Below are 26,119 nucleotides of genomic sequence, written 5' to 3'. Positions count from 1 at the left end.
TTCAATTGTAATGTAAAAAATATTAATTGTCACTTAAATTACTACTACTGTCGCTATCTAGGAACTTCTCTAAATCGTCATCTAGCATATCTTCGTCAGCCTCTGGGATTTCAACGACCTCGCTGCTGTCTTTTAATGGAACAACAGGCTCTATTCCTGGTTTAGCGGTAGGTGTGGAGGTGCTCTCCTCTGGATAACCCTTTGGGTATGTCTCCATCCTCACATCCGCACTTGGCAAGTCATCTTTCGACCATTCTGGTAGAAGATCCATTAGAATATCATCCTGTATCTTCACTGGGTTTGCTTTCTGAGGGAGTGACGCTATTTTATCAACTGTGTGTGGATCCTTTGTGGAGGTATCCAGAACTAGCGAAGCTTGTAGACGACGCAAAACTATTCTCGGCATTTGATCAGTAGAATATTCTTCAGTACCAATAACGCCTCTAACTGCGTTCACTAATGCTTGTCGTCTATTTTGTGCATCGAGGTGTTTCAGGTTCGTTGAATCAACATCCACCATGTAGTTGGATAACATGAAGACCTTACGAGCTAGAATATGTACTTCTGATACGTTTGGAACGCTTGTCATCATCTTAGCTGCGAGATTTATAATTTGCATTTGTGTCTTAATACCTTCTTCACTAAATCCCAAGACAGATTTGCGGAGAATATCCGGAGCATACTTCCAGATAATATCTTCACCGCTATTGTAAACTTCATCGTCTGGTGGATTACTTATTATCTGGCTAACTATCCATATCAGAGCAGCCCTTGCATCGTCGTCTTCAATGCTACCACCAAACATTCTTTTTAGAAGCTTTCGCAAGTAAAAGCTCTGGCGAATATGATTATTCATGAAATTTCGCAGTTGTATTATCGATTTCTGACTCAATACCTTGTTAGAAGATACCGAAGAGGAAGCGAGTACTTTAAAAGCAAACTCTGAGGCCTTCTCTGTTGTATGGGTCAAATACCCAATGGTGTCAATCACTTGAGCGGCGAATGTAGTATCAGGATCTAGCATGTGACACTAGAAAACATCAGAAGTTATCGCTTTAAATATGTATACTCACTTTTAGTTCTTTAGCCAGTGCGATTAACTGAGACTCATTTAGATAAGTCATTATATTTCTAATGATGTTCAATTTTATAACTTTAATCGATAGTGTTTCATCCTTGACAATAAAAAAGCAAGTCAAAAACGGAGCTATCGATTCCTAGTAATAATTAAGTATTGTATCTCAAATTTAACACTGCGGTACCTACTGGATCTGATTCTGAGATGTGTGCCATCGTGAGCAGAACGTACATTGCCATTTCAGGTGAATCTTTCCTCGAACGGAGAAGAGAACGCAACGCCTTCTTCTTATAGGAAGGTGTACCCAACAGCAAAATAGTCTTGGATGCTTTAGCAGTGACCTAATTGTTGTCAATGAATTGATAGAGAAAAATTTCCAACTCACTGCAATGTTTTGGCTTCCTAGGAGATATTGACAGATTCTGAGGAAGTCGTCGAGGTCTTTGTCTATCGATTCATCACCCTCCGGTTTTGGCAAAAACATTCTGCTATACCGAGTCAACAAATCTATGATAACTAACTGGGACCATTCTTCGCACTCGACTAGCTGTCTAACAAGATGCCTAAATACCGGATGCAATGCAAACATACTATCATTGAGGTTCTCAACTTCTGGATGTATCTTGTTGAACGCGTAGATAGCCGAGCCGATTGGTATTGACGAAGATGAAGTCATCAAATCCAATGCTAGTTCCCTCAAATCCTCGTAACTCGATTCATCCAATCTAGCGACTACTATCAGTATCGAATGATATTCAATAAGAAAGAAACATACTCATAGCATTTTGGTATGGCCAAAGCAGCCGCTTTGCGTACATACGGGTTAGCATCTTTCGCAGCCCGCTTGACACATAATAAGCAAACTGGTGCCACATCCTCAGAGCTTATGCTCGAGAGTACACGTATAGATTGGGCTCGTACGAGTGGTGAAACATGACTTGAGTCTTTCTGAAACGTATTGACGCTTAACATGGCCAAATCTGGACATATCTTTGCGTATCTCGTCAGATAAACATACGCAAGGATCTTTATCTGAAAATTCCGGGATGATATGAGCTTGATAATCGACGGGAAGAGCGTCGAGAGATCTCTACTATGAGATAACAAAACAAGAACTCGCTTGAGTGCATCTATAACTTCTATATCTTTATTAGACGATAACTTTGGAACGATATCTGTGAGTTTGTCGCTCGGTGTATCTGCTATACGTATATTTGAACCAAATTCGATATCTCTATTGATAATGAGTGAATATCACATAATAAAAGTAAAATACCTCGTAGACTCAGCTAGATTCTCCTGTACTCGCTGCCTAAATCTGTTTAATATGTCCATCCTGAGTGATGGTAGTCTATATACCAACTATATAAAACAAATTGCGGAGATAACAACTAATAATATATAAGAAAGGTCCTAATGATCTCCTTTTGTACACTTCTCTGTGTAATTTATCAAGAAACCCCTTATCTCTGTGACCGTCATCTCTGATGAGCTTTAAGGTGAGATATCTCTATAATACTGCACTATAGCTAACATATTATCTAGGAGGAAGATCCTGGGAGTATACAAGCGCTCTTGAGTGCTCTGAAGCCATCTCTGGATTCTATGAACGGTAATAACACGGAAAAGACTCAAGAAGCACGGAACACGAGTGAAGTAGAAAGTGCGAGAGATATGGGCATTCATCCACCACGAAATCCTGAAATAGATTCCTTGTTAGAGCTTCTCGGTCCACCTGCACCATCAACAGCTCAGAAACAGCGTTCGTCACTCCCGATATCATCCACATCAATACCAGCGCCTAAAGCACCAGCCCCACCATCAAAATTACCACTAGTACAACAGAATGTGCAGTCAAAAGTTGAGGAACCGCCACTAGAGACAATCAGTGAGAATGAAGCACTACAGCTACGTAGTATGACATTTCCGCAAGCACTCATGCTTGTACCCACACTACCAGCACATAAAATAGCCAAACTAACTGAAATACGCAAGCAACAGGACAAACTGGAGAAAACGTTGCACACAGAGTATAGCGTTATGAATAGCAAGTTCACGAATGCGCGTAAAGAGCTAGAACAGAAAGCAACATTAGCACGCATTGATTTGAGCAGAGATATGGCTCGACTTGACGGAGACTTTGCCAAAAAAGTTGATGCATTCAAAACAAAAGCTCTCTCGCGGTGGGATGAACTGGTGAGGATACTTCACTTCAATACGCATTCCATACTAATAGCATTACCAGCGACCTCAACAACAGTCACAACTTGAACAGTTACATATACCCTGTTTCTACGTCACGGAAGACGTGGATGCGATATCGACACAGGCCAAAATACTGGCGGCTATAGCATCACAGCATAACTAACATAAATTATTACCAAGTCTAATACAACATCATTTCTTCTTAAAGAACGAATTCAAGCTGCTTTGTCCAGCTTTCGGTTTCGCTTGTGCGCTTGCAGCTGGTTTTGATTTTGGTTTAGTTGACGCGTTACCAGCTGCAGCAGTCTTCTTAGGCGGTGGTGCCTCGTCATCTGTCACCCACTCGTCGACATCCTCAGTAACCATGTAACCCTTCTCGTTCATCTTCGTCACACTTTTGGTTACTTTGCGCTTCTTATCCATACGTTCAGGCGCCTGCGTGTGCGTCTGTGCAAGTGGGGGAGCATCAGCTGGTGACGATATCGTAATGTCGTCTTCATCATCAGACTCAATGATGCGACGTTTGCCGTTCGCTGGTTTGGCTTTGGGTTTGACAGCGTCTTTTTCCTCCTTTTTGGGTATTTCTTTTTTGACTGCTGAAGGTGCTGTCTTTTTGGCTGGTGCTGCCGCTGGTTTTGCCTTCTTAGGTAGATTGGAAGGTGCAGGTGCGCTATGCTGGAAATATTCCTTCTCATAATTGACGATCATCGTCAGATCTGTTATCTTGGAAGCTGAAATAGCATGTAAATAGATTGAGGATATATCGATAAACATTTTCTTTGTTTCTGTATTCTGTGAGCTGCGCCAATAGCGCTCCAAAGCTATACATACCTTCTAGACGGTCGAGATTCGCTGTCAAATGTGTTTGTAGAGACGCACTATTCGTTCTGCCAGATATAGCGATAACTGGATGTACTGTATTTTCATTCGAGTTGTAGTATGCTAATAGATGGCTAAAAAAAGTCAATAAACGCGCTATATCGTATCATGTTTACGCACTTCTTAGCAATATTCGGACGTGATCCAATCTCACGACTGAGCATTTTACTAGTGACAATCATGTTGTCATCCTTTATCCACTTGTCAAGTAAACTTGAAGTATTCTCATCTGACATCCCTTTGCACTTGAATGTCAAGATCGAACCGTCAAAGAGAAGGAAATGACGACAATGAGGACTAGACGCAGGGTCAGCTTATCTGCACCGCCGGCCAAGCTAGAAACCCCAAAGGAAGTGCGCAAATTGAGAAGCTGGAGCTATTACATTATCTTCGCGATCGTTATCTTACCCTTACAGCTGTTTATTATGTCTTCTTTTATATATACAGCTCAAAGATTATACCATTTATACAATAATAGTGTACCGTATTGTCGGTATCTATTTATGGATATATATGCTCCCTTAGAAGTGAGTGTTCCGATAATATAAAAGACAGTCTAACAATGCAGGTTATATTCTACGTCTACCTCACCATTCTTAATAAGCGCATACAGCCAATTTCACTTCCTCCACCGCATTTCACGCCTTCATTCGCTAAACAACTTTTCATACGTATTCTGGGTGATTTCCGAGCAGTAAACACACGCAGAGTGACTGAATGGTCGGAAGATACTTCACAGGGTGCTTATGCAGCACCTGCCTTGCGTAGGGAAGATAGGCGGTCAAGTTGGGATGTAGACATGCTCGAATCTCAAATACCTGCACTCGAATATAATGACGCGAAAGCTAGAGACTTCCGCGAAAAAGTCAGTACTTGGTTTGGGCATGCAGAGTGGCACGACCTATGTCATGATGATATGCTCACATGGCTTAGCTGGTCTTTACTCGGTTTGCCACTTTCAGAAGCCAATTTACCGTTCCTCGAGAGTTGCGTTCATTTAGTAGAGAAACGTACAGGTAGCTGCCTTCCTATGAAGCGGCCAGAAGGTGCTCAGCCACCAACAATCATTCGTTTGACTATAGACCCAGTTAGGACACGTGCAAGACCAATCTTACTATACATTATCATACACATTGCGGATATGCTAACAAAGTTTTTTCTCATTTGGAGATATGATTGTAAGATCTGGATAATAGAAGGTGAAAACCCGCAATCAGGACCCTTAGAATACATAGTCAGAATACCGGATAAGAAAAGTGAAGACAAAGTAAAGCCCGTCACATTAATGCATGGTTTAGGTTTCGGATTACCACATTATGGACAAATATTCAAATTCTTAGCGAACAAATTCCCAAACAGACCTATTGTCATGCCACTCAATCGTGCAACTTCAATGATGATCTTCACCAGACGATATTTGTTACCAGTAACGCGACAGGAAGCTAGTCAAGGTCTGACGGAGGTGCTTGATAGACTGAACGCAAGTGATACAGACATAGTCTCGCATTCATTCGGTACTATAGCCCACACACATATACTCAAAGATGCGCCTCATTTGGTTAACAAATCGGTATTCCTCGAGTGAGTCTACTTTATTGATAAAATGAAGCTAAAATGATAAAAGTCCAGTTACTTTTTGTCTATGGGAAGGTGATTTATGTTACAGATTCCTCTACAAAGTACCAAAAACTGGTATTGAGCTACTTATGAACTATTTCATCGCTACTGAGACGGGATTAGCAAACACACTTCAGAGGTCATTCAGCTGGTCATGTAATCTCCTCTGGCCACAAGAGATGAAAATAGAAAGCACGAAAGTATTTATAGGTAGTGAGGATTTCATATATGACAGTAAGAGAGTACACGAGTATCTCCTTCGACATGGCTTACGTGACGGTGTCGCTCTCCACTACATGGACGGCTTCAATCATGGAGAGTGCCTGATAACGAGAAATGGGGTAATAGATACCGTTTGCGAATTCTTAGAGTAAATTAAGGATTACCTGATTGGTCACTTCTATAGACAGACCGTATGACGAATTTGGGTAAATAAATAAAGAGAATAACGAGACTATGTTGTAATTATTTAGAGCAATACGCATTCAATTTTATTTGGTGCCTCTGACCTCATTATCGAGATTCCCTCTTCTTCTTCTTCTCCATCATTAGATAATTCCACAATTAGTACAATGCAAGGCTCATCAGCTATAAAATTGCTGAGTGGTATGCTTATTATTAGCTCAGAGAGCGTAGCTTATACAGGATAGGTACCTCACATAGCCAACTCAGTCAGCTTATAGCCAAGAGGTAAGTCAATATATCGTATTTTAGATCTTATATTAATACATACGCTATATAGACTTGGCATACCGCTCTGTAACGCTACTATCGAGCTCAACTCCGCCGGCGAAACTACCGTTGCATTGCAAGAGAGTGTTAGAGACGACGACGTCTACATTCTCAACACTGGATGTGGTAATGTCAACCAACACCTTATGGAAACAATGATTATGGTACGTTTCTTTTGCTCTTATTCGGATTTTTCTCACAATTTTACAGATACATGCATGTAAAGTATGTTGAAAGGCTTTAAAATAGAAATAAATACTAATGAAAACTATTAATAGATAGCATCAGCTTCTAGGATAACTGCTGTTATCCCACACTTCCCATACGCAAGACAAGACAAGAAGGACAAAAGTCGGGCACCAATTACAGCTAAGTTGGTAGCAAATATGCTTCAAAAAGCTGGATGTGATCATGTTATTACTATGGATCTTCACGCTTCTCAAATTCAAGGATTCTTCGATGTACCCGTCGACAACCTCTACGCTGAACCATCAACATTACAATGGATGCGCGATAATTGTGACGTTGAGAATACAGTTATAGTATCACCAGATGCAGGTGGTGCCAAACGTGCAACATCCATGGCTGATAAGCTCAACGTCGATTTCGCACTCTTCCACAAAGAGCGTAAAAAGGCTAACGAAGTCTCACGTATGGTTCTCGTTGGTTCAGTTACTGGTAAAACAGCTATCTTGGTTGACGATATGGCTGATACTTGCGGTACACTTGGTCGTGCAGCTAAGCACCTCATCGAAGCGGGAGCAGAAAGAGTTTTAGCTGTTGTCACTCACGGTATACTCACCGGCCCAGCTCTTAACGTTATTACTGATAGTTCTTTGGAAAAATTAGTCATTACTAACACAATGCCACAACAAGCTAATAGTGAAGCATGTGAAAAAATTGAAGTCATTGACATCTCACAAGTTTTAGCTGAAACTATCAGAAGATCACACTATGGTGAGAGTATCAGCGTACTCTTTTCAAACCTTCCATATACACTTGGTGCAAACTAAACACTAAGTGAGGATTTCTTTTAGCTGAAAACCAAATTTGTTTTTCAATTTCTTCCACTTTCTGAAAAAATGATAAAGATGCATATTACAATTTCTGATATGACAACGTTGACTATAAAGAAAATGCAGAAAATAATGTGATGCCTGTGATATCTGAAACAAATGAGGAAGATAAACTGAGACGTGAAAAGGAGTTAAACAACTAGATTCAACTATGTTGATTAGTGTTAAGTAAAGATAACAACGGATTTGTCGTAGGTTCCATTGGTTTTGGTTGTGGTCGTAAACCACCCGATTGTGGAGATAACAAAGATAACAGTGATTCCTTATGACTTGGATCATTCTTATCCAAATGTTGTAGCTGCTGTAGTTGGTTTTGGTTTGGTGACAAAGTTTCTAATAAGGTTTGTTGGAGATTTTGAGGTGGATTCCTGTTCGTAATACCTGAAGGTGGATGCATGATCGTTGAGATCTGAGAATGGTTTTGTAAATGTTGCTGTTCTTGTTGCTTCTGAAATGGATGTTGATTACCTTGCAATAAGAAATTAATTGGTACATTCGTCGAAGCATTTGTTGGTAAAGAAGGAATCTGAGGTACTGAGGGAACCGGTGGCATTTTTGGAGGCATAAATGGTGGTGGAAATGGCTGCAAATTAGGCAGTGGCGCAGTTGATGGGATTGCTGGGTTGACTTTCGGTGAAGAGGACTGAAGAATCTGTAAAGGAGACTGATGACTAGCTACTGGTGTACCATAATGAGAAGAATGGTTAGAATTATTCGCGACGTTGGTTGAAGCACATTGACTAAATAAAGCGTCAACTGAAGAGACGTCTTGGGACGGCGTCGTTAATTGAGAAAATAAACTATCGATTGGGTTATCCGAGGTTTCTTTATCTGGCGAAAGGATTGCATTCGGTTTGTGTTTCTTTATGAAGCTTTTAAGGCGTCTAAAGAGGTGTTAGGAGGTCTAATCTTAATACATTATACGATTCTCACCCTATGAAAGGAGTAATCAAGTAGAATTTTGAAGTAGAAATATGTTTAGTATTCTTATTCCAGCTTGGTAAGTCAGTCAATTTAAACCATTGTATCTTTGATATCTCCTTCCTTGTTTGGGTTTTAAACTCAGTGTTCATATCCACATTTTGTATCAAGTAAAGTCTAATCTTCTGGTCTTTTATAGCGACGTCAATAAAGTCGGTCTCTATCAGCTTTGATGTACAATCATATCCAGTCTCCTCTAAAACCTCTCTAATTGCGCACAAATGGTGCTGTTCGTCTAAATTAATTTTACCTTTGGGGAAAGACCAAGCGGAGGATTGTTTCCAGCCTTTGACCAATAAACAGTGTGTATATTGAGGGTTTAATATGATAGCCCCACAAACAGGTACTCTAGTTTTATATCTAATGAAATCAGCAAACGCTTTCTCGTGCAAGTGGTAGTTTTTGGATAATAACGGGCAGTACTTGAAGAACTGCTGACTGAATTGCTTTAAATGGTAGCTTGGTAACTCTGGTTGACATTCACGAATGAAATCCTCGTAATACCAATGAGCAGCTTCAACTTGGAAGCACAACCTTTCTAAAGATTGCTGCTCTTCTAGAGGTAAATTTATTATAAATTTTGTCGATAAATTCAAAAATATTTCTTCCATCACGCTATCATGAGTCTAATTAGACAGAGGAAGGATTACTTGAATAAATTATATAAAAATTTGCTAGAACAACAAAATTTATTATTCTTACAATTCAATAACTTTAACGTAAAGGAATTAAACCAATTGAGGTCTAGATTGGGTGAACTTGATAGCAATTTAACCGTTATTAGGTCAGGCGTTTTTAGAGGTTTAACAGAAGATATCAAACTTAAGAACTTGCTTAATGGAAATATCTGCTTGATTTCCTTCAACGAGCTTAATCCAGCGAATTTGAAGAAGGTCCTCACACAGGTAGATACCATCAAATCTAATTCAAGATTCAAGGCTATGCCTTTAACAAACCAATCAACTGACACTGTCGCCGTCAATCCAAAGTTAACTCTCCTTGGTGGTCACATTAATAACCAAACTGTCGATATTTTCACTATAAGACAACTCGCTAACTTACCTACACTCGAACAAATACACGCACAAATATACTCCCTTATTACGACGCCGTCATCTAGAATACACTCTCACATTCAACACCCAAGCCAGCACCTCTCACTCTTACTTAAAAGTCATTCAAATCATCAACAAGTTTAGGTTCTCTTTTAGAATTATATCTGTAACTGAAACCAATATTCTGGATAGATTCTTAGTATCTTTCGCATTCGTAGTATGAACGTAGATCTCTTTATCTCGATTCTTGTTCAACGAGAGCACTCTCTGCTTTAAATATTGCCTTGATGCGTCTACATCTTCATTTCTCCCTTGATAATCGTTAAAGTACTCCACTTCTCTTAGCGGCTTATTTTTTATCTGTTCTTTAAATATGTCATTCTTGTTAAGAAAGACTATCAGTGATGTCCGTATAAACCATCTACTGTTGCATATACTATCAAATAATAGCAGACTTTCTTGCATCTGATTACTCTCTAGATCCTCCTCTAATGCTTGATCGTAGCTACTCAGCGCTATGACAAACTGCGTTGTAAGTTAGACAATTCTACTTTGAAAGATCATCTATCACTCACTATGATAGTTGTTACACCTTCAAAACAGTGTATCCATTTCTTTCTTTCCGATCTTTGTCCGCCGACGTCAAATATTCTATAATCGTAGCCACCAATATGAAAATTATTCTCGCTAATACCTATACTCTTCGCGCGACAAGTTAGAATGTCATCAACATTTGGTATATAGTCGCGGAACATGACTCTGTCTAGATTGTCGAACCAATAACTCAAATTTTCAGGTATTGCAAATCCATGAGCATCCTTGAATACCCTTTGTATACTCGAATCTGACCATAGATCCTTTAATCCACTTATTGGTACTGGTGGTGGTGTCGTATAATCGAATAGCTTGGGTATAGTTTCCAGAAATTCATCAATAAACTCCTCGTTTTGAGGTAAAAGAGATAAGGATTGCTCATATGCGCAATCTATGGCTATCCATAGACCATTAATTATATTACTGTAGATTTGCTGACGGTACATCATCACCTCGGATAAAGTAAACGGTTTCTTGGAATGGTAGATAACTTTCATTTGCTTTATGATTGTAGATTTTCCTGATTCACCTGCACCTAAAAGAAGTATTTTATATGTCTTACGATCTTTCAAGAAATCTCTTTTCAGCATTGTGTCGATTTCCTTTGTCTTCTCAGTAATTGTATGACTTGAATTTGAACTAGTGGATAGACAACATCCCATCGTATGTTTTTATTTGATGATCGCAGCTGTTAATCGTTAATATGAGATCAGATCGTCTCGGTAGTATTGTAACATGACCGTTTAAGAATCCCTTAATTCGTCATTTTTTAGTTTCGGTTGATAGTAATTGTTATTTTATTCTTTCCTTATCTTTAATTCCTTATATGAAAGCCCTTCTCTCGTAACTATGACGACGTCTATAAAAGATATAGTAAATAGCTTCAATAAAGCCCAACAGGAGGGAAATAACAATAATACGAATACAAACACATCTGATGAACCAACTACCTCATCTTTGACGTCTCAAACAGCGTCAAATAACATGCCTTTTTTGGAATTCGCTAAGAAGTTTAAAAGCCTAGCACACAATGGCTTAACAGAGGATGATATAGCTTTCTTACAGACGTCACTTAATATGGATCTTCATAGAGGCATAGGAATGTTTATCACGACAATACACAACCAGCACACACTGAACTGGGTTAAAGCTTTATCTGAATCTAGTGCCAAGGAGCCCACAGGTGCTGGAACTACAGCAGCCACGACTTCTGCCACTACATCCGCATCAACGTCATCCAGTCAACCTTCTCAACATGATATCCAACTCAGAATACTGAATCAATACCAACAATCACTATTTTATGCATTCAATACATCAATAGAACATTTGCATGCTTTCGATGAAAAGAGTGCGTTTTACTTCGTTATTATAAGTGAAACCGATCTAATATAACTACTCTAGCGGCCGAATTAGCTGAGCATATCCTTATATTCTCTGAAATACTCAAAAAAGTGGGTGATAACTTGGTTTCATTATTAATTTAACACATAATTTAGGAGAAAACGTCTTTACATCCACTCAAACATCTTCTTACAGTCTTTACGAATGGAAATACAAATGAGTTGACACCATTGCATAAGCTCTTCGTTAAAGTAGGTTCTCATTCAGCCTAATTAAACGCTTAACAAATTAGGCATGTATCACGTCAAACTTACCTAGTTATGCTCTACCCGTGATAGAGAGAGGCATTAACGAGCTAGCTATTTCAGTAAGTTTCAAATCATACATTGATGAAATTAAATCAAAATAGTATTCGCATCTTACGGCCAACGACAATCTGCATTACTTTACCGGAAGTGCAACGCTTTTTATCATGTTAGAAAGATATGAGGATGCTTTAGATGTACTTGAGCAGGTTAGTGTTTATCTCGTTATCCTTATACCACTCAATACTAGTTCCAGATTGTAACATTACCAATAACAACATTGGCAGTTAACCCAATGATTTTGAGGGCTTACAAGCAACTAATTCTGCTCCAATTGATCGTAAATGGACAATTATCTCCATTACCTAAGTACACATCAGGAAATCTCAACAAATCTCTCAAGAAGCACGCAAGCGGCTATCATTCATTAGTTGAAATTGGAGCCAAAGCTACTGAACAACCAAACTCATTCAACAATGTCGAACAGACTCTCAACCATACGATGGAAGTGCTGAGAAAGGAGAGGGCAAGCTTCACGAAGGACAATCTATTAGATTTGGCTCTCAAAGCCGAAGATAGCGTCTTTGCAGCCCAAATAAGCGCATATTCAATGATATATACAGCAATGCCAATCTCAGATCTCGCTAATGTGCTTGGTATCTCTTCTGATCACAATGACCAGCTCATCAACAAGCTGGGAGAATACATTCATAATGGTGCAGTAAACGCGCAGTTGAATCTCGTCGAAAATGTAATAGAATTTGCTAGCAAAGGAGAAAAAGGTAAAAGTGAAGAAGAGTTAATGATTGATCTCGAAAATGCTATCAAGGGTTCACTTAGTCTTCGCAGCAATATGCAAGAGCTTGATAGAAAACTGACACTCAACCCTGCTTATGTTAAGCACCACATACAAAAATCAGAACGTAAGAAGAAAGAAACTAAAGATGAGCAACATAGTGATACACCAGCTGATGAGATGGATGGTATGGACATGAGTGATGGAGAATAGAAATCTATTTACTTTGTACAATGCTACTCGTATAGTTATTAAAAATACAACATCCTTTTTAAATTACTGATATAGTCAATGAGATAATGATAATTTTGCAATGTTGTCCAATATTCCGTCTAAATGAATCAATTTTCTGCCTTTTTCAAGCCAAAATGCGTAAACTACAGGGTTTTCAAACCAGGGAATTGAAATATCTGCATCCTTGTCTACAGTCTTTATGTGTTGATATTTCATGAAGTAATTACTAATGTTCTCGAAATTCTTTATCTCATCCAATATTCCTATAGTGGCTATCATCATGCTGTCATCCTTGCTGTCATCCCATGTAGATAATAAAAGAAGGTTGAAAGGTTGTAATGCAGCTTTCGTTGAGCTATCATCAATCAGTATAGTATTACTTTGATCGTATTCTTTATGTTTACGCCATATCATTTCAAGATCTTTATAAGTTTGTACCTTATTTCTAAAATCATTACTTGACATCTGCATGTTTTCCCGACTATAGACGGCGAGCAACTTAGATTGTTGCTCAACATTAAAGGCACTTTCAACGTATCTTTGTACATTTTTATACATAGCAGATGAATAAACTATAACTGAAAAGTTACGGAAAAGAAAACCCTTAAAATCTACCAAATAAGGACGTTGGGAGGTATTTCGTGATTTCTTATTAATTATTGTGCCATTTAAGTCCAAAATGATTAACTTTTTTGATGTGGATTTACTACCAGAAGTTGTGTTAGGTCCAGTACTAGATTTTGTGCAATTCGACAAATAGCCGAGTGATGGTCGTGGTGGTAACATTTCAAGACAGCGATGAGCGAATCATCAAAACTTGGCTTAGGGTTAGGTATTGGCGTCGGCGGTGCAGTCATATTATCAACAATTCTGTTCTTTGTTTGGAAAAGGCGTATATACGCTGTGGCAGCATCATCACGTAGTCAACACTTAGAATTGACAGCAGATACACTTTAGATAATAACTTTAGTGTCAAACACATTTCTTGAAAATTATTGACAGCTTTTATATGAAGAATGCCTATCAATCATAATCTTGTCAGCTGTCAAATAATTTCACTCTATTATCACAAAATGGACCTTATCGAAGTTTGTTTATTGAGATTATGTCGCTGGCATTCCTTCAAATCACATCTCGGCAACGTGCCAGAGGTAAATGAAACGTCATACGTCAAAAAAACACCTTGGCCGAGTTGGACATATGCATAGTATAAATATGCGACAATATTAATACTTTTACAACAAAAACAACCAGTAGCTCTACTACAAAACTAATTACAATGATTAACCCACGTAATTTGTTAACAAGTCATTCAAGACATTCTTCAAGACTCGACGACCTCCTTGATGACGATCCATTTGGATGTAGCGTTGACTTCCCTTCACCACCACCACGTGACGATGGCCCTCTCAGAAGACAACTCTCTAGAGGAATCAGACAATCGCTTCAAGTGAACACTCCGCCAAGTTTAACATACAGCAGTAGTGAAGCTAGCGAATCGAGATCACCATCACCAACTGGATCAGCATTTTCATTAGGTGAAAGCACCTATTCACTCAACGACCATAGAGATTATCGCCCTATGACACCACCACGTCTATCAAGCCTGGATTATAACACTAGACCACAGAAGCAACAAAAACAACTCCTCAGCCCTGTAAAGCTTACAACTGAGACGAGAAGACCACAGAGTCCGACAAAGCAAAAGTTCGCTAGTGTCTCTAAATCTCTTCTCACTTTCATCTCTATGTTTTAATATGCTAGCGATATAGTTTATAGTAATATGTAATGTATTTTATTTGTATTTTATAATAAATGGATCAAAAATCTCTACATTATTTCTTATCTTTGACTCTAACAATGAAGTTATCGGGAATTCTATGCAACACAATAAAGAAAACACCTTTATATGATTGGCATATTGCACGTGGCGCTCAAATGGTTCCGTTTGCTGGATGGTCCATGCCGCTTCAGTATAAAGCTATGGGACAGGGTGTGTGATATGCTTTTACCTTTTTTACGGAAACTAAAGACGAAAAGTTGATGCACACAACCATGTACGTAAACAAGCAGGTTTATTCGACGTATCACATATGCAGTGAGTTAATTCTCTCCTTATTATCACAATCAATTAAATACCGAACAGGCAAATTATGTAAGTTAAGAACAAATAGACACTCATACTTGACACAAAAATACAGCTTAAAACAACCAAAATCATCGAACTTCATACATTCCATCTTACCGGTATCTTACAACCAGCTGACCAACACAGGGTCATACAGCCTCATATTAACCGAGGAAGGCGGTATAGTTGATGACTGTATACTTACTAAATGGTCAGATGAATCTTGGTATTTAGTTACAAACGCAGCTAGATCGAAAGAAGTTGCAAATTGGTTAACCAACCAGCAAGGAAGATACCAAGATGAAACTGGAGAAAGTATCAGCATTGATTATTTAGAATCTAAGAAACAAGCTTTGTTAGCGTTACAAGGACCGAAAGCTGCAGAAGTTCTCGCTAGACATTCTGAAACATCACTTAAGGAACTTTATTTTGGCAACGTCAGTCAAAATCTCAGATTAAGTGGTGGTGCAAACGTACACATTGCTAGAAGTGGTTACACAGGTGAAGACGGTTTTGAAATTTCAGTAGAGGAGAGAGATGCTGTAGCTATAGCTGACATGCTCGCCGATGGCAACCCAACAATCCCAATAGGTTTGGGTGCCAGAGACAGTCTTCGTTTAGAAGCCGGTTTGTGTTTATACGGTAACGTAAGTAATGTCTTCCTCTTCATATAATCAAATATTAAGACGAATATCAGGATTTATGGGAGAATGACCTTACCGTCGGTGAAGCCGGATTAGCATGGACAATAGCCAAGGATAGGAGGACTGAGGATCAAGTAACTAAATTCCCAGGATGGGGTAAAGTTATACCATCATTAAAATTAGCTAATATGTCAAAAAGACGTGTTGGTCTCACCGTTGAAAAAGGTCCAGCGGCTAGACAAAATGCATCAATATTGAATACTAATGAAGAGAAGGTCGGTCATGTAACTTCGGGTGCACCTTCGCCAACTCTCAATCAAAATATCGCTATGGGATATCTGCCAAAAGAATTCGCATCTATCGGTACAAAAGTGTTGGTTGATATTAGAGGTCGTAAACGCCAAGCTGAAGTTGTTAAAATGCCTTTCGTCGCTAACAACTACTATCGCGAGGGTATGGGTATATAGAAAATTAAACATGTACAACTTATAGCATTATCCCCATGCAACTGATGTACTTTTGATTTTGTTAGCAAAAGAAGATATTGAAAAGTAAACAAACCTATAATTAACAATCAAATGTCCTTCAGTTCCATAGCATTTGTATAAGTTTCCAATTGTATCGTCGGGTGTAGGTGCAAAAGCACTATTAATATAACAGAACTATTGAATATTCAGCTAATTAGTCATAACCATACTTCTATACTAACAATTGGACAGTTCGAATTTGATAAACCACACTCCTTCCTAAGAAATTGTATGACGGTATAGAATTTATTAGATTCTGATATTTTGTAATAATTTTGCTTCATAATTGGTGCAGCTCCTATCGCTTTAAACCTTACAACGACTGTGTTGTTTATGGTTAGATAGATAACTTATGATAGCTAGATATAAACGCACCCTTCTTTACTTCTTTACGCTTGTATACTTCTATAGCACGTTGTGCGGCATCTTTTAGGCCTTTATCTTTATATATTTGTTCTATATCCGCTACATCATCTACAGTCTGTTCATTCTGATTACTATTGTTATTCCTAGCGGGTGGACTACCAATCGTATCCAAATTTGGTGAATTCTTAGGTGAGAACAAAGCTTCTGATGTAGGTAATGGCGGTAACGTAGGTGGTTGTTCAGACATCAACGTCAATGATAAAGAAATTGTGTTACATTTGATTTACAATAAATATATTAAAAATATAGCAATACTAATACAAATACAATTTAAAGCAATAACTAACGTTTTAATAAAGAAAGCTAGGCAAAATGAACAAATCCAAGAAAATTATCAATAATTTCGAAATTCACCTTGAACTTGAAGGTTTGTTGGAATTATCGTACCATTCTCCTTTATAACTGCTATAAGGTTGAGTTTATCATCGATTAGTTTGTAATTGTCTTCATTCGAAGGTAATCCAACTATAATTTCATCATTTGAGATGTAATCAACGAAAGTAGACTTCCAGATAACGATCTCTTCTTCTTCATCAATAGGTTTATATTCACCACCCAAATCTATACCTAATCCAACACCAGTTTTCTTTTGTACTTTACCATAGAAGTACAGATCAATGGAATCATTGTCAAAACCTTGAAAGTTTTTACCAAATACTTGCATGACATTATCCATATTGTTGTAAAATTTAAGGTTAGATCTGCCAGGTTGATAACCATTAGCTTTGCTATCTACCTTAATCCACGTTGAAAAGAATGGTATTGGAACTGTAACGTTCAGGTTTGATCTTTTGAAATATTGATCAATTGTACTTGCGTTGAATTCTGGTGTATAGATATAGTGATTGTGTACCTCTGTAATTTATTATTTAGTTTACATAAAAAGCCTCATAGTGATAACTTACCGACACCAGATATAGTCCATAAAGCAATCTCACCAACATCTAATGACCATGTCATACCATTTTCTGCATATGCATCAAGATTATTAGCATCATATTGACTAGAGCGTCTCTTATTCCTTGAACTACTTGACTGGTCAGTAGATGAACGCGCACTGGATTTCCTCTTTGGTCTGTAGGAGATATCCTGACTATCATCATTCGCTATATCAGATTGATAACTTGTTCTTCTAGACTTATTAGCGTTGTCACGATCTTTGACAGGGAAATCAACAGCACCTGACTGTGATTTAGGTGGTACGATCAATCTAATCAGCTCATCGACGCAAGTCAAATACATCCCAGAGGCCTCCAATTGACCAGGCTCGGTGGATGATTGTACAGCCAATTCAAGACCAACCTTGTTTAGTTGTACAGTCGATTCACCAAGTACACTGCCTTTAATACAGCCAGTCTGGCGTTGATTACTATGTGAATTACTGTCAAGACTAGAGCGTCTACGATAATCATCGACATTTCCACCACCTGTCACTGAAGTTCCTTTACCTCCTCTTCTGACGATCAATGGCGGTGATACAACACCATGTGATAATGATTGTAATACGACGACACAATTTGCTTTGATAGCTGTCGAATTAACACCACTAGCTATAGCTCCTACAGGTGGTGTAGGCCAATCATCAGGTACACTAGGCAACGTATCTCCCGCATGTTCTGTATCGTATATCCAAATGATGAAGGGATCCCAATAATTTGCATCTGGTGTAAATGTAGCATTTTGCAAATTTATACCATTCTCATTATTAGGACAATTGTCACTACCAGTGGGCCAAATTGAAGGAGTACCAGTAACTGTCAAATAACGTGTAGATGAAGTTTGAGACCGTGCTCTATTATATAGACTAACCAAGCTGCCATGAAATACGCAAATTTCTTCGTTGCGTTTTGGTTTCCTTTGCTTTGAAGCCTTTGAAATGATATTCATATTTGGTAATGCGAAACTACCTTTAAATGGATTCCTTGAAAGTAATGAAGGTATAACTACCTCTGCGTAACAATTTGTAATCTTCCTATCATCTGCTACATCGGTTATATGAAGATGTCTAGCAAGTGCCTTTCCTAACATCGTCATTTGATTAGTATCATTGGACTCCTCGACATAATCAGACTTGTTAGAATTTGGAGATGAATCTGGTGGTGTTAGAGGTAAATTTGATTGTTTAGATTGTGATTCTGTGAACTGTGACCATTTCAGCTCGCAATCATGAGCTTGTAAGCCATTGCCAAGCTTAACCTGAACTGAAGGTGATAATTGTCCAAGATCTAAGGCTAATGCGTGCGACTGTCCACCTTTCTTGTTTTCGCTATTCCAATTCTTGCCGATAAGACAGACTTGTGGTGGAGGTGCAATAAATCTACAAGCTGGTTAGTAAATTATGGATTATATATAATATCTAAATCTACCTTTTCTCATTACCGTATGATTTCTGTGCTGTTTGAGGAGTCGATATCGATATAATCTGTTCGCCGAAATCTACTCGATGGGGAGAATTGAGGAAGTTCTTTAAAGAAATTTTCAAACGCTTCTCCTGTTCATCTATAATTCTCAGCTCATCTTCTTGCTGTTTTTCCAGTTTATGTCCCGGAATAGAAGATGACGTTGATGGTGGCGGAATGACGGTAGCTGGTTTAATGAAAGTATCTGAGGGTGCCACTACACTGACGGAGTGTCTGTTTGCATTGCTTAGGTTCACGAATGGATGTCCAAAGTATCCAGATGTTGGCGTAACAGGCGTTGGTTGATCGACGGTGAATGTACTAAATGCCGAGCTTAATGAAGGTACACTAGAACGATGTCTACTATGTTTATACTGTGTTCTCTGTTCAGGATCTACCTCTGGCTGTTCAGTTTTTACTATATCGTCTTCTACGCGGCGTACTTGACCCCCCGTTGGGCTAATCGATAACGAATCGTAGTCATCCTGATATACGGCCACTGGTTGGGTAGACTCTTCGATATTATAATTACTAAAATCAAAGTCCATCGTAGTTTCTATCCAAGCTTTCTATCTCGATATCTGAGTTTTCGAGATTTCGGCGAGATCCATCTGAAACATTTAATCTAGACTATAGTAAATTTTAGCTTAATTAGGTTTTATTATTGTATATTCTATGTATATTTATTTATAAATTTTATAACATATAATGCATTAATAATTTAAGTATCATTTAGCTTCTATATTCTTATGTCCATATTGCTCAAAATCACTTCAAATGTAGCCAATTAATTAGCTGGGGTTGTGATTGTAAATCTTCCCCAATTTAATTAGTGAGATCTAATGACACGTCAGCTGGTCTGTCTTAGATATTCTACTGTACTCACGTCATAAGCTTCCATTAGGGGTTCAACTTCCTTTGTCATGGGTCTGGCTTTTTTGACTTCATGCTTGGCATTTTTAGTGTACGTTTTGAAATATTTTGCTTCTTGCACTTCAACCAACGTCCATGCTTTACCGACTAATCCTGCGCGAGCAGTACGTCCAACTCTATGAACGTATTTTGGCATATCAAGTGGTATATCATAGTTTATAACATTCTCTATTCCTTGTATGTCTATACCTCTCGCAATAACGTCCGTAGATATCAACCTGAAACATTTCTTGGTAAGAATTAAGCTACAATTATGACGCAATGAGGCTTACATATCAACTTCACCATCTCTAAACTTGGTCAACATCTTTTGTCTCTCTTGAGGTGAAAGATCACTACTAAATGATGCTACCGTTGGTCCATTTCCAACTTCTTCCTTGAATAATCTAAGTAGATGCATTAACCTTGTCGCACTTTCTACAGATTTTGTGAAACATAAAGCTCTTCTTACGCCCCTTTGATGTAATAAATGTAATAACATCAATGGTTTATACGCCGTTTCGGAGACGATCATTCGTTCCTAAAAAGGAAATTTTGTTAAATTAATTACGGATCTAAATATAACTTACCTCAAGCGTCGTTGGAATTGCGTAATCTTCTACTTTATTGTTACGAACGATCACAAATTTAGGTTCGTTGAGGTGTAAGGAACGGATTTTTGATGGGTCGGTCGTAAGTGTAGCTGAGAACAACATTTTTTGTACCTGTATTATATGAGATTTGTAAACAATACAAAGCTGATCCTTACCCCTCTCTGTGGTCTTTCGAAAGTTTCTATCAAATCATGTTTTTCATCTATCAACATGGAATTTGGATAACCTAATGCATCGTGTGTATCTCTCTTTGGCTGCGTTTGAATTGGGGTTGTTAAAGCAACTTGTATCCTGTCTATCCAAGATTGGAAAGATTGATTTAACAGCCTATCTGCCTCATCGATAACCTTTGCGTATATTAGCTCCATGAATATGTAAGTCAAGATACCTACCAAAAATCTGAGATGCTGTAATGTAAAGTTCGGTGTTGAGTTGATGTGATCAATCAGTCTTCCAGGGGTTGCAATGAGAATATCAACTTTTGAGCATCCACCAGCAAGACTTAAAACGAATGTTTAGTTCATATGCTATGAGCAGCAAGAATACTCACACTGAATCAGTTTGATCGACAAGTTTTGCCTGCTCTTGTTGGAATGATTGTTGACCAGTGATGGTTCCAACCTAAGTAAAAATCAATCGAAAGTCCTCATAGTAGGTTATACGTACCTTCAAATCCGTTCCTTTGGCGAATATCTCGAATGTCTCCTTGACTTGTGAGACGAGATCACGTGTAGGAAGGACAACGAGTGCTCGTAAACGCGTAACTAAGCGCCTGGAGATAATCTCTACGATTGGAAGAGTGTATCCTAGTGTCTTTCCGGAACCAGTTGGGGCTGATACACATATATCTCTTGGACTCTCTGATGGATAAAGTGGGTGTCGTATATTTTCCTTCAAATCACCGATAAGGAGTGGAATTGCAGCTAACTGGACTGCGAATAAGCTCTCAAAACCAACATCAGTTAATCTACTCTTCAACCTTTGTCCTATACCGAGTGTGTGAGACTGTGCTGATGGAAATGTCTGATTTGCATCTACAGGTATCTCGTTGGCGAAAACGTCAGGTAAACCAAGCTTTTTAAGTTCTTCCTGTGTGGCAGTATTGAGATTCTGGGGTTCTGGAAATGCAAGCAACGGTAATTGGGGTGCTTCTACAGGACCCGGAGGTTCAGTTGGTGAAGATGATTTCTTAAGAGCTTCTGGTTCTTTTGTTGTAGCTTTTGATTCCTTTGTAGTAACTTTTTCGTCGTCACTGTCGCTACTATCATCACTGTCACTTTCGCTACTACTACTACTACTACTACTACTACTGCTACTATTACTACTATCAGATGACTCTTTATCGCCATTTTTATCATCCGTTTTAGCTGTATCTAATCTCCTCTTCTTTTTAGGTGCAGACGCCTGATTAGCCTTCCTTCTTATCTTCTTATTCTTCAGGTAACGCTTTTTAGCTGCTGTTTTTTGCTATATACATTAGTCAGAGAAATACTTTCACAATGTAGTCGCACCTTTTTCAGCGTAGGCGCTGGTGCAGCAGAATTCATTATGGTGGTAGATGTAGAAGTCGGAGGCGAGGTGAATAGAAAAGAAGATGGATATGAAGAAGCATATTTCACTACCATGATAGATGATTCTATATATAACTGTACAATAAAGTGTTACAATTACTTGATATCAGGTGGTCACTTGATTGCATTCTGGCTATACAAGTATCTCTACTAAAAGAGATTTACCAGTGGACACTGTAAAAGACTCATTTATCGAAGTTTATCACGGATGTCGACTGATGGCCCTCGACGGAAGATCGGCATAGAAGTTGAAACAACCAGAGTATCGGACCGCAGCTAGAACATTAAGAATTAATAAAATAAAAGCTGAAACAGTCACGTTTAATGAACGCATCATTGAACAAGCCAAGAATAGCGTCCGTATGGTTAAATATATCTAAAGTGATCAGGAACTTCAAACTTTGAGGGTATAACAGCCCGTAACTGCGGCTAAGTGATCGCCGTCAGAGATTACAAAAAAATATTTCAACTATCGTAACGGATTTAACGATATTAATGATTGTCTCTCTCCTAAGACATTTGGTTTATTAATTTTCTAATCATGTACCTTAGTCCGTGCGCCGTGATATTTAAGCGCACTGATCTTGTTTTTGGACAGTCAACTTCTTACGAAAGCTTTTAACGAACAAACTATAAACTAACGAAAATGAAATTCTCCGCCATTGCTATGCTCGCCGCTGTCGCCTCTGCAGCACCAATCTTGAAGAGAGACGTACCAATCGTCAGCTTCGAGGACGCTGTTGCATCTAACAAGAACATCAACTTGGTTACTTCAGATGCCACCCTTCCAATCGGTTGGAATAATGACGTACTCACAACTGATCAAGAGCCTATCACTGTCAACTTTATCCCAGCCAGCTCAACATTCATGAAGTACACATCTGATGACAACACAAAATATGGTCACATCGTCGACACCGCCACTGACTTGCACTTAACTGTCAGCTCACCTGGAAAAGCCAGTGGCCAGACAATCTACTCATCTGAGGGCAGTTCTTCAGATGACTCCGGTCAAATGCTCCAATTCTGGGCATTAGATGTTAACAGCCAACAAGTTAGATTCCTTGGTGCCCCACAAGGCGCTGACTTTGGCGAGGGACCATTCTACCCAGAGTCTCAAAATGAAGGCAATGGATTAGAAGTTGTACTTACAACTGATCAGGTCGCAAACCTCGTTCTTGCTTAATTTGGATATCATGACGAAAATTTACACCTAATAGGACGATTTCTACAATTTACGAACAATTTTAACGAAATTATGCGGTATTACTATCAATAAATTAACTGGATGATTACTTTTTTACTTTTTTCACGATTTTTTGGATTTAAACGTGATTTAATTCCACTTTATAAGACAGACAAAATATGTATATAGGATTTACATTTTATTGCACTACATGCTTGTTTGAATATTCTAATAATCTTTCCTTTAATTTCCTTTTACGATCTACTCCTCTGACGTATTCGTGAATGTTCGAGTAACTATGCCAACAATACATCATAATGGTAACTTGAGCCATAACTACCACCTTAAATACGTTCGCCCAAGATTGCACAAAAACGTAAATATACAGAAATGGGTGCCGATTATTATAAAATACTTGGAGTAGATAAGAACGCCAGCGAAGATGATATTAAGAAGGCTTATAAGAAAGCCGCTCTTAAATACCACCCAGATAGGTGAGTTGGATTTGTTCTTATATTATCCCATACTGATACACCACTTCATAGAAACAAAGGATCAGAAGATGCTGCAGAAAAGTTCAAGCAAGCTTCAGAAGCTGCAGAAGTCCTCTGTGATGGCAACAAGAGAACGATTTATGACCAATGTGAGTATATACACTTGTTAAAACGTATCAGCTAACGTCATTTTTCTAGATGGTGAAGAAGGTCTCAAAGGCGGTGGTGGTGGCGGACCATCACCAGGTGCATCATTCAGCGGCTTCGGAGATGCTGGAGGTGCATTCCCAGGTGGTTCATTCTCCTTCTCGAGCGGTGGTAGACCTGGATTCGGCGGTGGTGGATTCCAAGCAAGCGACCCAATGGATATCTTCGAAATGCTGTTCGGACAGAAAGGAGGTATGGGCGGTGGATTCAGTTCGCCTATGGATGATGACTTTGGTGGATTCTCTTCATTTGGTGGCATGCCCGGTGGTATGCCTGGTATGGGTGGTATGGGCGGTGGTACACGCTCCACACGCTCAAAAGCTCCACCAAAAGATGAAGGACCATCCGAATGGACGAAAAACGTCGCTATTTCTCTCGAAGATCTCTACTCAGGTGTACAGAAGAAAATGAAAATTCATCGTAAATACCTCAGCGGTAGAACAGAAGAGAAGGTCCTCGAATTCACCGTAAAACCAGGCTGGAAAGCGGGTACGAAATTGCGCTTCAATCAATCAGGTAACGAAGTCAGCCAAGGTAAATTCCAAGATATCGTCTTTATAATTGAAGAGAAACCACATGCATCATTTAAACGTGACGGTGATAATTTGGAAGTACATCATAAGATAAGCTTAAAAGAAGCACTATGCGGTATTCCATCACCTTCAATCAAAGTAAGACATTTGGATGGTCGCTTGATAGATGTTACACCACCTTCAGGGGTAATACAACCAGGCTCTAAGCTTACGAAGTATGGAGAAGGTATGCCAATCAGTAAAAAGGATTCAGTCAAAAAGAAGGGTGATCTGAAGATCATATGGGATGTTGAACTTCCACAATCCCTCAACCAGCAACAAAAAGACACTTTAAAGAGCGTACTTGCATGATTATGAAATTTGTAATTTAACTAAATAATACATCTACTTAATTATAAACGATTACATGACTTTATTGGTTTATATCCGTGTTGTTGCAATAATGGTTTTTCACGAAATTCAACAGCTTGTTGTGTGCTGAAGAATCTAATTTGCTGACTATATAGGTATGGTTTCCTGCTAGATTTGTTAGCAACCGAGATCGATGTGTAGGTGAGTAAGTAATCATTTCTGTAAGTTGTCAAGTTGTAATGCTTATTCTTAAGGCTCTGGTCTGACGGGATACAATTATGTAAAGAACTAATAAAAAGTATAAATTTTTGTAGATGCTAAGTGCTCCTCTCTAAGAGAAGAGTACATTTTGCAAGCTTTAAGATGACCAAAAACTTTAAGTGTCATCTTCTTATTTATTGAGTTTAGGAAGATAACTTTTTGCATCTGTTTGTGATGGAAAAATTTAAGTGGACTTTTAATACCTAAATTAGCACTTATTGGCTTTCAGTTGCTTATTTCTCATAGATTTATCAGTTGATGATGATGATGAAATCTAAATATATTGTTAAGACGATACAAAGTTAAACTGCGTCCATCAATACTTCTTAAAGCATGAGGATTTGAATGGTATGTTGAATTGGTGGGAAGCGTTTCTTGACTCGTGTCGTAAAATGTCTTGATGATTTGCGTGTCCGGGAAATTTCTCGGTTACGCCGAACCACCGGAGTATCTTGGGTACATAGTCAATTGCGGTTTGAAAAACTCGTAAAGGGCTTGAAGAGCTTGCGCGTTCCTGAGCATTGGACCTAGTTCGAACCGAATGTTGATCTTGGTTATCTTTCTTCGCAAGGTGATTCTTGCCATTATGTGTCTTCTACATATAAATATTCTATGCGAGATGCTATCATCTACGCCGCACGTCCTGCATTTAGGTGAGTCGATTAGTTTGAATCGGTATCGGTATGACTTAGTCGTAGGGAAGTGACCTGTACGTAGCTGGGTTGCTAGGCACCGTGTCGCTCTGGGTAGCTCATTGAGGAGCTTAGCAGTTTTTGCAGCTGTCAGCTTTCCGGCTGATGTTTTTGAGGTATTGGACTTGATGACTGACAGTTTCGAAGCTTCGATTTTCAGTGGAGCTGTATAGCGTTCGCGCATTCTGCGTCGCATTGCTGAGTATGAAGTACTAAGTGTGAAGTCAATGTTGGTGTAATGATTACATTTTGTCCTTCCTCGTTGGCTGTTCTGTCAG

General features: G+C 38.7%; 17 protein-coding genes across 17 annotated transcripts; 9 read left to right on the top strand and 8 right to left on the bottom strand.

The window, feature by feature from the left end:
* Nucleotides 1-15: 15 nt before the first annotated feature.
* On the bottom strand, nucleotides 16-2,413 carry WALSEDRAFT_67837 (ARM repeat-containing protein; the record flags this gene model as incomplete). Its single annotated transcript, XM_006956936.1, has 6 exons — nucleotides 16-1,030; nucleotides 1,074-1,217; nucleotides 1,267-1,419; nucleotides 1,464-1,803; nucleotides 1,854-2,312; nucleotides 2,355-2,413. The coding sequence occupies 6 exons, from the start codon at nucleotides 2,411-2,413 to the stop codon at nucleotides 23-25; spliced, it is 2,163 nt and encodes a 720-aa protein (XP_006956998.1). The 3' UTR covers nucleotides 16-22.
* Nucleotides 2,414-2,563: 150 nt separating this feature from the next.
* WALSEDRAFT_67836 (hypothetical protein) lies at nucleotides 2,564-4,417 on the top strand (the record flags this gene model as incomplete). The annotated part of the gene is made up of 5 exons (XM_006956935.1): nucleotides 2,564-2,577; nucleotides 2,624-3,274; nucleotides 3,324-4,068; nucleotides 4,115-4,236; nucleotides 4,283-4,417. Coding segments are annotated over 3 exons (788 nt in total), but the record flags the coding sequence as incomplete, so codon positions are not given.
* WALSEDRAFT_56619 (hypothetical protein) lies at nucleotides 2,566-4,424 on the bottom strand. The gene is made up of 3 exons (XM_006956934.1): nucleotides 4,283-4,424; nucleotides 4,115-4,236; nucleotides 2,566-4,068 (listed from the first exon to the last, which is right to left on the bottom strand). Exons 1-3 carry the CDS (start codon nucleotides 4,396-4,398, stop codon nucleotides 3,476-3,478), a joined length of 831 nt encoding a protein of 276 aa, XP_006956996.1. The 5' UTR covers nucleotides 4,399-4,424; the 3' UTR covers nucleotides 2,566-3,475.
* Nucleotides 4,425-4,440: 16 nt separating this feature from the next.
* Nucleotides 4,441-6,260, top strand: WALSEDRAFT_59701 (hypothetical protein; the record flags this gene model as incomplete). Its single annotated transcript, XM_006956933.1, has 3 exons — nucleotides 4,441-4,689; nucleotides 4,731-5,743; nucleotides 5,787-6,260. The coding sequence occupies 3 exons, from the start codon at nucleotides 4,444-4,446 to the stop codon at nucleotides 6,151-6,153; spliced, it is 1,626 nt and encodes a 541-aa protein (XP_006956995.1). The 3' UTR covers nucleotides 6,154-6,260.
* A 62-nt stretch (nucleotides 6,261-6,322) lies between these two features.
* On the top strand, nucleotides 6,323-7,637 carry WALSEDRAFT_43822 (phosphoribosyl pyrophosphokinase). The gene is made up of 5 exons (XM_006956932.1): nucleotides 6,323-6,385; nucleotides 6,430-6,469; nucleotides 6,522-6,679; nucleotides 6,726-6,736; nucleotides 6,790-7,637. The coding sequence occupies exons 1-5, from the start codon at nucleotides 6,352-6,354 to the stop codon at nucleotides 7,522-7,524; spliced, it is 978 nt and encodes a 325-aa protein (XP_006956994.1). The 5' UTR covers nucleotides 6,323-6,351; the 3' UTR covers nucleotides 7,525-7,637.
* A 156-nt stretch (nucleotides 7,638-7,793) lies between these two features.
* WALSEDRAFT_67831 (hypothetical protein) lies at nucleotides 7,794-9,767 on the top strand (the record flags this gene model as incomplete). Its single annotated transcript, XM_006956930.1, has 1 exon — nucleotides 7,794-9,767. The coding sequence occupies exon 1, from the start codon at nucleotides 9,189-9,191 to the stop codon at nucleotides 9,765-9,767; it is 579 nt and encodes a 192-aa protein (XP_006956992.1). The 5' UTR covers nucleotides 7,794-9,188.
* On the bottom strand, nucleotides 8,517-9,179 carry WALSEDRAFT_50472 (DCP2-domain-containing protein; the record flags this gene model as incomplete). The annotated part of the gene is made up of 1 exon (XM_006956931.1): nucleotides 8,517-9,179. The coding sequence occupies one exon, from the start codon at nucleotides 9,177-9,179 to the stop codon at nucleotides 8,517-8,519; it is 663 nt and encodes a 220-aa protein (XP_006956993.1).
* WALSEDRAFT_36202 (putative heterotrimeric G-protein GTPase) lies at nucleotides 9,747-10,879 on the bottom strand (the record flags this gene model as incomplete). Its single annotated transcript, XM_006956929.1, has 2 exons — nucleotides 9,747-10,148; nucleotides 10,199-10,879. 2 exons carry the CDS (start codon nucleotides 10,877-10,879, stop codon nucleotides 9,747-9,749), a joined length of 1,083 nt encoding a protein of 360 aa, XP_006956991.1.
* A 166-nt stretch (nucleotides 10,880-11,045) lies between these two features.
* On the top strand, nucleotides 11,046-12,925 carry WALSEDRAFT_59700 (hypothetical protein). The gene is made up of 6 exons (XM_006956928.1): nucleotides 11,046-11,568; nucleotides 11,622-11,671; nucleotides 11,717-11,812; nucleotides 11,854-11,928; nucleotides 11,971-12,075; nucleotides 12,123-12,925. Exons 1-6 carry the CDS (start codon nucleotides 11,067-11,069, stop codon nucleotides 12,873-12,875), a joined length of 1,581 nt encoding a protein of 526 aa, XP_006956990.1. The 5' UTR covers nucleotides 11,046-11,066; the 3' UTR covers nucleotides 12,876-12,925.
* Nucleotides 12,926-12,950: 25 nt separating this feature from the next.
* Nucleotides 12,951-13,682, bottom strand: WALSEDRAFT_67828 (HAD-like protein; the record flags this gene model as incomplete). The annotated part of the gene is made up of 1 exon (XM_006956927.1): nucleotides 12,951-13,682. The coding sequence occupies one exon, from the start codon at nucleotides 13,680-13,682 to the stop codon at nucleotides 12,951-12,953; it is 732 nt and encodes a 243-aa protein (XP_006956989.1).
* A 56-nt stretch (nucleotides 13,683-13,738) lies between these two features.
* On the top strand, nucleotides 13,739-14,731 carry WALSEDRAFT_67827 (hypothetical protein). The gene has a single exon (XM_006956926.1). The coding sequence runs from the start codon at nucleotides 14,176-14,178 to the stop codon at nucleotides 14,650-14,652; it is 477 nt and encodes a 158-aa protein (XP_006956988.1). The 5' UTR covers nucleotides 13,739-14,175; the 3' UTR covers nucleotides 14,653-14,731.
* Nucleotides 14,732-14,752: 21 nt separating this feature from the next.
* On the top strand, nucleotides 14,753-16,396 carry WALSEDRAFT_59699 (glycine cleavage system T protein). Its single transcript, XM_006956925.1, has 5 exons — nucleotides 14,753-14,889; nucleotides 14,937-14,994; nucleotides 15,043-15,051; nucleotides 15,098-15,671; nucleotides 15,722-16,396. The coding sequence occupies exons 1-5, from the start codon at nucleotides 14,757-14,759 to the stop codon at nucleotides 16,133-16,135; spliced, it is 1,188 nt and encodes a 395-aa protein (XP_006956987.1). The 5' UTR covers nucleotides 14,753-14,756; the 3' UTR covers nucleotides 16,136-16,396.
* On the bottom strand, nucleotides 15,061-16,821 carry WALSEDRAFT_59698 (APG12-domain-containing protein). The gene is made up of 3 exons (XM_006956924.1): nucleotides 16,571-16,821; nucleotides 16,378-16,517; nucleotides 15,061-16,330 (listed from the first exon to the last, which is right to left on the bottom strand). Exons 1-3 carry the CDS (start codon nucleotides 16,806-16,808, stop codon nucleotides 16,163-16,165), a joined length of 546 nt encoding a protein of 181 aa, XP_006956986.1. The 5' UTR covers nucleotides 16,809-16,821; the 3' UTR covers nucleotides 15,061-16,162.
* A 26-nt stretch (nucleotides 16,822-16,847) lies between these two features.
* Nucleotides 16,848-19,568, bottom strand: WALSEDRAFT_56611 (hypothetical protein; the record flags this gene model as incomplete). Its single annotated transcript, XM_006956923.1, has 3 exons — nucleotides 16,848-17,476; nucleotides 17,527-18,938; nucleotides 18,988-19,568. 3 exons carry the CDS (start codon nucleotides 19,566-19,568, stop codon nucleotides 16,956-16,958), a joined length of 2,514 nt encoding a protein of 837 aa, XP_006956985.1. The 3' UTR covers nucleotides 16,848-16,955.
* A 203-nt stretch (nucleotides 19,569-19,771) lies between these two features.
* On the bottom strand, nucleotides 19,772-22,410 carry WALSEDRAFT_67823 (P-loop containing nucleoside triphosphate hydrolase protein). The gene is made up of 8 exons (XM_006956922.1): nucleotides 22,058-22,410; nucleotides 21,213-22,013; nucleotides 21,097-21,167; nucleotides 20,702-21,047; nucleotides 20,523-20,657; nucleotides 20,226-20,473; nucleotides 19,907-20,171; nucleotides 19,772-19,859 (listed from the first exon to the last, which is right to left on the bottom strand). Exons 1-8 carry the CDS (start codon nucleotides 22,169-22,171, stop codon nucleotides 19,812-19,814), a joined length of 2,028 nt encoding a protein of 675 aa, XP_006956984.1. The 5' UTR covers nucleotides 22,172-22,410; the 3' UTR covers nucleotides 19,772-19,811.
* Nucleotides 22,411-22,720: 310 nt separating this feature from the next.
* Nucleotides 22,721-23,509, top strand: WALSEDRAFT_31617 (hypothetical protein). Its single transcript, XM_006956921.1, has one exon. The coding sequence runs from the start codon at nucleotides 22,764-22,766 to the stop codon at nucleotides 23,301-23,303; it is 540 nt and encodes a 179-aa protein (XP_006956983.1). The 5' UTR covers nucleotides 22,721-22,763; the 3' UTR covers nucleotides 23,304-23,509.
* A 145-nt stretch (nucleotides 23,510-23,654) lies between these two features.
* Nucleotides 23,655-24,929, top strand: WALSEDRAFT_31616 (DnaJ-domain-containing protein). Its single transcript, XM_006956920.1, has 3 exons — nucleotides 23,655-23,797; nucleotides 23,849-23,946; nucleotides 23,996-24,929. The coding sequence occupies exons 1-3, from the start codon at nucleotides 23,694-23,696 to the stop codon at nucleotides 24,886-24,888; spliced, it is 1,095 nt and encodes a 364-aa protein (XP_006956982.1). The 5' UTR covers nucleotides 23,655-23,693; the 3' UTR covers nucleotides 24,889-24,929.
* Nucleotides 24,930-26,119: the final 1,190 nt, after the last annotated feature.

This window comes from Wallemia mellicola, assembly GCF_000263375.1.
Source record: "Wallemia mellicola CBS 633.66 unplaced genomic scaffold WALSEscaffold_4, whole genome shotgun sequence".
In the NCBI taxonomy this organism is placed as follows: Eukaryota; Fungi; Basidiomycota; class Wallemiomycetes; order Wallemiales; family Wallemiaceae; genus Wallemia; species Wallemia mellicola.
This window is presented reverse-complemented; position numbering and strand designations above follow the sequence as displayed.

Bases quoted from the DNA above. Each gene is read 5' to 3' on its own strand.
- WALSEDRAFT_31617 (XM_006956921.1), top strand. From the start codon at position 22,764: ATGAAATTCTCCGCCATTGCTATGCTCGCCGCTGTCGCCTCTGCAGCA.
- WALSEDRAFT_31616 (XM_006956920.1), top strand. From the start codon at position 23,694: ATGGGTGCCGATTATTATAAAATACTTGGAGTAGATAAGAACGCCAGC. The intron at 23,798-23,848 runs GTGAGTTGGATT...ACCACTTCATAG, and splicing joins CTTAAATACCACCCAGATAG to AAACAAAGGATCAGAAGATG. The intron at 23,947-23,995 runs GTGAGTATATAC...TCATTTTTCTAG, and splicing joins GAGAACGATTTATGACCAAT to ATGGTGAAGAAGGTCTCAAA.
- WALSEDRAFT_59699 (XM_006956925.1), top strand. From the start codon at position 14,757: ATGAAGTTATCGGGAATTCTATGCAACACAATAAAGAAAACACCTTTA. The intron at 14,890-14,936 runs GTGTGTGATATG...AAAGACGAAAAG, and splicing joins GTATAAAGCTATGGGACAGG to TTGATGCACACAACCATGTA. The intron at 15,672-15,721 runs GTAAGTAATGTC...GACGAATATCAG, and splicing joins GTTTGTGTTTATACGGTAAC to GATTTATGGGAGAATGACCT.
- WALSEDRAFT_67827 (XM_006956926.1), top strand. From the start codon at position 14,176: ATGATTAACCCACGTAATTTGTTAACAAGTCATTCAAGACATTCTTCA.
- WALSEDRAFT_59698 (XM_006956924.1), bottom strand. From the start codon at position 16,808: ATGTCTGAACAACCACCTACGTTACCGCCATTACCTACATCAGAAGCT. The intron at 16,518-16,570 runs GTGCGTTTATAT...TAAACAACACAG, and splicing joins GCGTAAAGAAGTAAAGAAGG to TCGTTGTAAGGTTTAAAGCG. The intron at 16,331-16,377 runs GTTAGTATAGAA...AATATTCAATAG, and splicing joins CAAATTCGAACTGTCCAATT to TTCTGTTATATTAATAGTGC.
- WALSEDRAFT_43822 (XM_006956932.1), top strand. From the start codon at position 6,352: ATGCAAGGCTCATCAGCTATAAAATTGCTGAGTG. The intron at 6,386-6,429 runs GTATGCTTATTA...TATACAGGATAG, and splicing joins AGCTATAAAATTGCTGAGTG to GTACCTCACATAGCCAACTC. The intron at 6,470-6,521 runs GTAAGTCAATAT...TACGCTATATAG, and splicing joins AGTCAGCTTATAGCCAAGAG to ACTTGGCATACCGCTCTGTA.
- WALSEDRAFT_67823 (XM_006956922.1), bottom strand. From the start codon at position 22,171: ATGGTAGTGAAATATGCTTCTTCATATCCATCTTCTTTTCTATTCACC. The intron at 21,048-21,096 runs GTGAGTATTCTT...ATTCGTTTTAAG, and splicing joins GTCGATCAAACTGATTCAGT to TCTTGCTGGTGGATGCTCAA. The intron at 20,172-20,225 runs GTAAGCCTCATT...GAAATGTTTCAG, and splicing joins AGAGATGGTGAAGTTGATAT to GTTGATATCTACGGACGTTA.
- WALSEDRAFT_56619 (XM_006956934.1), bottom strand. From the start codon at position 4,398: ATGTCAGATGAGAATACTTCAAGTTTACTTGACAAGTGGATAAAGGAT. The intron at 4,237-4,282 runs GTGCGTAAACAT...GACTTTTTTTAG, and splicing joins CGTCCGAATATTGCTAAGAA to CCATCTATTAGCATACTACA. The intron at 4,069-4,114 runs GTATGTATAGCT...CACAGAATACAG, and splicing joins GAATCTCGACCGTCTAGAAG to AAACAAAGAAAATGTTTATC.
- WALSEDRAFT_59700 (XM_006956928.1), top strand. From the start codon at position 11,067: ATGACGACGTCTATAAAAGATATAGTAAATAGCTTCAATAAAGCCCAA. The intron at 11,672-11,716 runs GTGGGTGATAAC...CACATAATTTAG, and splicing joins TCTCTGAAATACTCAAAAAA to GAGAAAACGTCTTTACATCC. The intron at 12,076-12,122 runs GTTAGTGTTTAT...TACTAGTTCCAG, and splicing joins CTTTAGATGTACTTGAGCAG to ATTGTAACATTACCAATAAC.